The sequence below is a fragment of the Notothenia coriiceps genome, unplaced genomic scaffold, assembly GCF_000735185.1.
Source record: "Notothenia coriiceps isolate Sejong01 unplaced genomic scaffold, NC01 NC01_scaffold00030210, whole genome shotgun sequence".
Classification (NCBI taxonomy): domain Eukaryota; kingdom Metazoa; phylum Chordata; class Actinopteri; order Perciformes; family Nototheniidae; genus Notothenia; species Notothenia coriiceps.
The window spans coordinates 2128-5915 of record NW_011362911.1 but is presented as its reverse complement, the minus strand read 5'-3'; the positions used below and the strand labels follow the sequence as shown (position 1 = coordinate 5915).

The 3788-nt window shown below is 43.1% G+C and overlaps 1 protein-coding gene across 1 annotated transcript in view; it reads right to left on the bottom strand.

The window, feature by feature from the left end:
* LOC104959286 (homeobox protein Meis1) overlaps window positions 1-3348 on the bottom strand; it is a 39778-nt gene extending 36430 nt beyond the window's left edge. The window contains exon 1 of the mRNA XM_010787151.1: window positions 3202-3348. Within this exon, the coding sequence (XP_010785453.1) occupies window positions 3202-3339 (138 nt within the window). The 5' untranslated portion in view covers window positions 3340-3348. The remainder of the gene's footprint in view (window positions 1-3201) is intronic.
* Window positions 3349-3788: the final 440 nt, after the last annotated feature.

Below are 3788 nucleotides of genomic sequence, written 5' to 3'. Positions count from 1 at the left end.
CGACACTACACACTACACACACACACACACACACACACACACACACACACACACACACACACACACACACACACACACACACACACACACACACACACACACACACACACACACACACACACACACCTACTTCAGTTTAGCAAGGCAACAATCTAAAGGGGGATAGGAGTGGTGTGTGTAGTGGGGAGGCGGGGGTGAATTCCATCTAATTACTCTATCACATAATTTCACAAATTGCCTTTTCATAGGGGAGTGGAGAGCAGAGCACAGGGCGCGTTGGGGATTTGAGGCCTGAGCCTTCATTTACTACTCATTTCTTGTTAAATTAAACAAGAAAATACCATTTGTGAGGAGGGAGGGGCGGGTGAGTAGGGGTGAGGTGGATTTCAACTGCACAATAGAAAGGATGAAGGAAATAGAGATTGGGTAAAAGCTATTTGTTCATCTCAATGCGTGTCTCTTTGGTTGTAACACAAAGCAAGGCAGCTCAGCCTGTTATGCAATCAGTTTAAAAATGTTTCAACAATTCATTTAGTTAAATATCTTCTCTTTTGTTATTTATGAGGGAAGAAATGATTTGCACACTATGGAACAATATCTACTATTCAAAGAGATTCTCATAGAAGCACATATAAGTGAGTTTATCAATTGGATCAAGGATTTTGTGCAGATTTATCTTGTCAAATGCCCCATTCGGTCCCAAAATGATTATCATAACAAATGTTTTAATGAAAAATCTCAATTGTGACTGAAATGTGATGAGTATAAAAGTGGAAAAGCCCTCCCCTGGGCTCTATTTGGTTCCCTACCAAGTTTACAGCTGCATGTCGAGCCATCGCTGACAGGAGGTTAATACTAAAGTTTTAGTCGCTCCCAGTCAGAGCAGCCAAATTCTTCCGATGATGAACACCACAAGTGCTGTCGACAACACATGAGCTCATTGGGCGTGTTGGAGGGAACGCGGCGTGCTGCGACTGTCGTCATCCTCACAAATTCAATACCATTGCTCTACCGGTCACTGCACACATCACACCACAGAGAGAAGCATATTTCATGTACTGTGGTTTTGACCCTGCCAGTGTTGAATCGAGGAATCTAGGTAATACAACATGTACTACTGTTGGTGTCCATGCTCATAACAAACATAGCTGCTTTAAATCATTTCCTTTTCCGTATATAGCATGCCTTTGGAAATTAGCATTCTTGATGGATAAGCGAGATGCACAAATGTCTTCAAAACAACCCTAAAAAACAACCGTATGAAGCCACCCACCTTCCCCTTCCGCTTCGGTACAATGAGAAGTCCCCTGAGGGTCCAAATGTGAGGGCGCATAACAAAAAAAAACATCAAGGTGGGTATCCAAACTCCTACCCAATTCTGCTCCATCGTCTCTCCACTGTCAAATCCTGCATATCTGTTATACTTGAGAAACAACAGCTCCTGTATTCAGGTTTGCGTTTAGCCACAGCACTCAAGATGAATTAGTGTGTGTATGCATGTGTCTGTGTGTCCCTAATTGGCATTGTGTCTATCTCTGAGAGGCCAGACTCATCCTCCATCCTTCTGTGAAACAAAGGCAGGCCAGCTGATGGATGAGCCTGGATCAGATGTCTGTGTTTATGTTTGTACCAGCTGAGACATACTGCCAGTGCAAGAGATACTGTAAATGTTTTTGCACGAGGGGTGCTATGTGTAGCATTTATAAACACAGATATCTGGTGATTAGATTAATGGTGACAACAAGAATGATAAGTGTAAACATATTAGACCATCTGACACCATTGTTAATGCTAGTGTTTCTCAAAATGAAGACCACATTTCCCATAAGCGATCAGGACGGTGCTCCTCTCCGACTGGATTTCATTTCTTTTTCAGCTTTACTGAAGACATATTTGAAGTGATTTTTCCACCAACGATGTACTGAAATTTGTAACTGTGACGTCACGGTGAGCTTCCTGCTGTGTTCTGCCATAAAGCAATATAACATATGTGCCATTGTGTGCCTGTATGTGCACATGGTCAACTTCTTATTTCTTCCAGGTAAAAAAAGATGATGGATCGTCCTCATCCCCCTCTTCTGTATCCCCTGTTTGAGATCTGAGAAGCCTCCCTCATGGTGTAATATGACACAGTGCATGTGTCGCTGTGTGTGTGTTTCACTTGCAGAGTGTGTGCTGAACTCTATTTCCACAGACAGGATGTGTGTATGTTTCAAACACCTTTCCCCTGTAGCCCCGAAGGTGTATGGGTTGAGGTCAGGGAGTTGGAGGAGAGGTTAGTGTGTATGTGTGATGATGTGTGTGTTATGTGTGTGATGGAGAGCCGGTGGTTTGTAAAGGAGGTGGTGAGGGTCAGATGGAAAGGGGATAGCACAAAGAGAAACAAAAAGTATAAGAAGCCTTGTGAGATGTGTGTGTATATATTGTGTGCATAGATATACACTATATGTCTCGGCCAAATGCCGCACTACAGTGTACGCAATGAAAGAAGTTCCTCCAATATACCATTAGCGCTGTTAAATGTGCAATACATACCATTAACATCAATAAAGAAGCCCATGCAATATCCTTAATCAAACAGCAAAATTGTTTCCCCCAGCCTCAGCAAATGTGTGGAGACATAATTCAATGTACTGTTTGCTCACACAGTCACATTGCTGTATTTCAGCATCAAAATATATTTTTCCCACACTATTTCTTCATGAGCAATTTGTCAGCTGTTAACGGTTTTCACATTACCCGCTTTAATTGAGTAAATATAAAGCCAAACCACGAGCTTTTACAGCATCCCAGGCATCTGTTAAATAATGACAGATTTGTTCTTAATAAGGTTCATCTATGTATCTGCAGTTATGGCCGCGGGCGTCTCTCCTTGGTTAAACCTTATTCAGTTTGAGCAGATGAGCAGGCTGCTGAGATCGTCAGCAGATTACAGGCCTGTATCTTTGAAGAGTTCACCGTACGAACTGAACTAAATGGCGGAGGAGAGAGGGTGGTGTTAGTGTCAATGAGTGTGTCCGTGGGTGTGTGCGTGTACATGTTCCTTTGAGTGCAAGTATATCAAATAAGACAGGAGCAGAACCAGAAAGATAGAAAATGTGTGAATAAGAGCAAGAAAAAGCCTGTGGGTGAAGTTCAATGTGCACACGTGAAATGAAAACTGAGAGCAACTGAGAACAAATGGTGTTTCATTCAACTCACTGTAAGGTGCTGAAAGAGCCATGCTCTCATAATGTTGGTGGCCACCTTAGGGAAGATCCCTCTCTTCTTGTTGCGCTTCTTCTCTTTATCCGGGTCATCGTCATCCCCTGTGCTCGGCGAGGCCATGCTGTTGTCCATGCCATCACCTGTCACATGACAAGAAACAGGAAGAGACAGATCAGACACACAGTTTGTTTACTTCCTGCATTGGATGCGGCTCTGCGTTCAAAGGGAATAAATACGATTTCGAAGGAATTCTGGAGGGCTTTGTATGCACAGACGGAGGGGTATAGAGACGCAACAATGGCAAGCAAAGAATGGCTGGAAAACAGCACCTCATAAATGCATTCATTTTTAATACATTTATAAATAACCCTGCCTTTCATTTTTCACCCCCCTCCTCTTGAAAACACAGCAAGCGCATCTTGATGCAAGAATGAGAGGGAGAAGGAGAGCACAAAGGACTTGTAAGGTCGCATTTCCCCACTCTCCCATCCAAGCCTGCGCAGAATTGAAAATGACAGAGAGATTTAGTCTTTATTATCCTGAGGGGAAATAGTTATTGAAGCGTCGCCCCCGCGCATTCT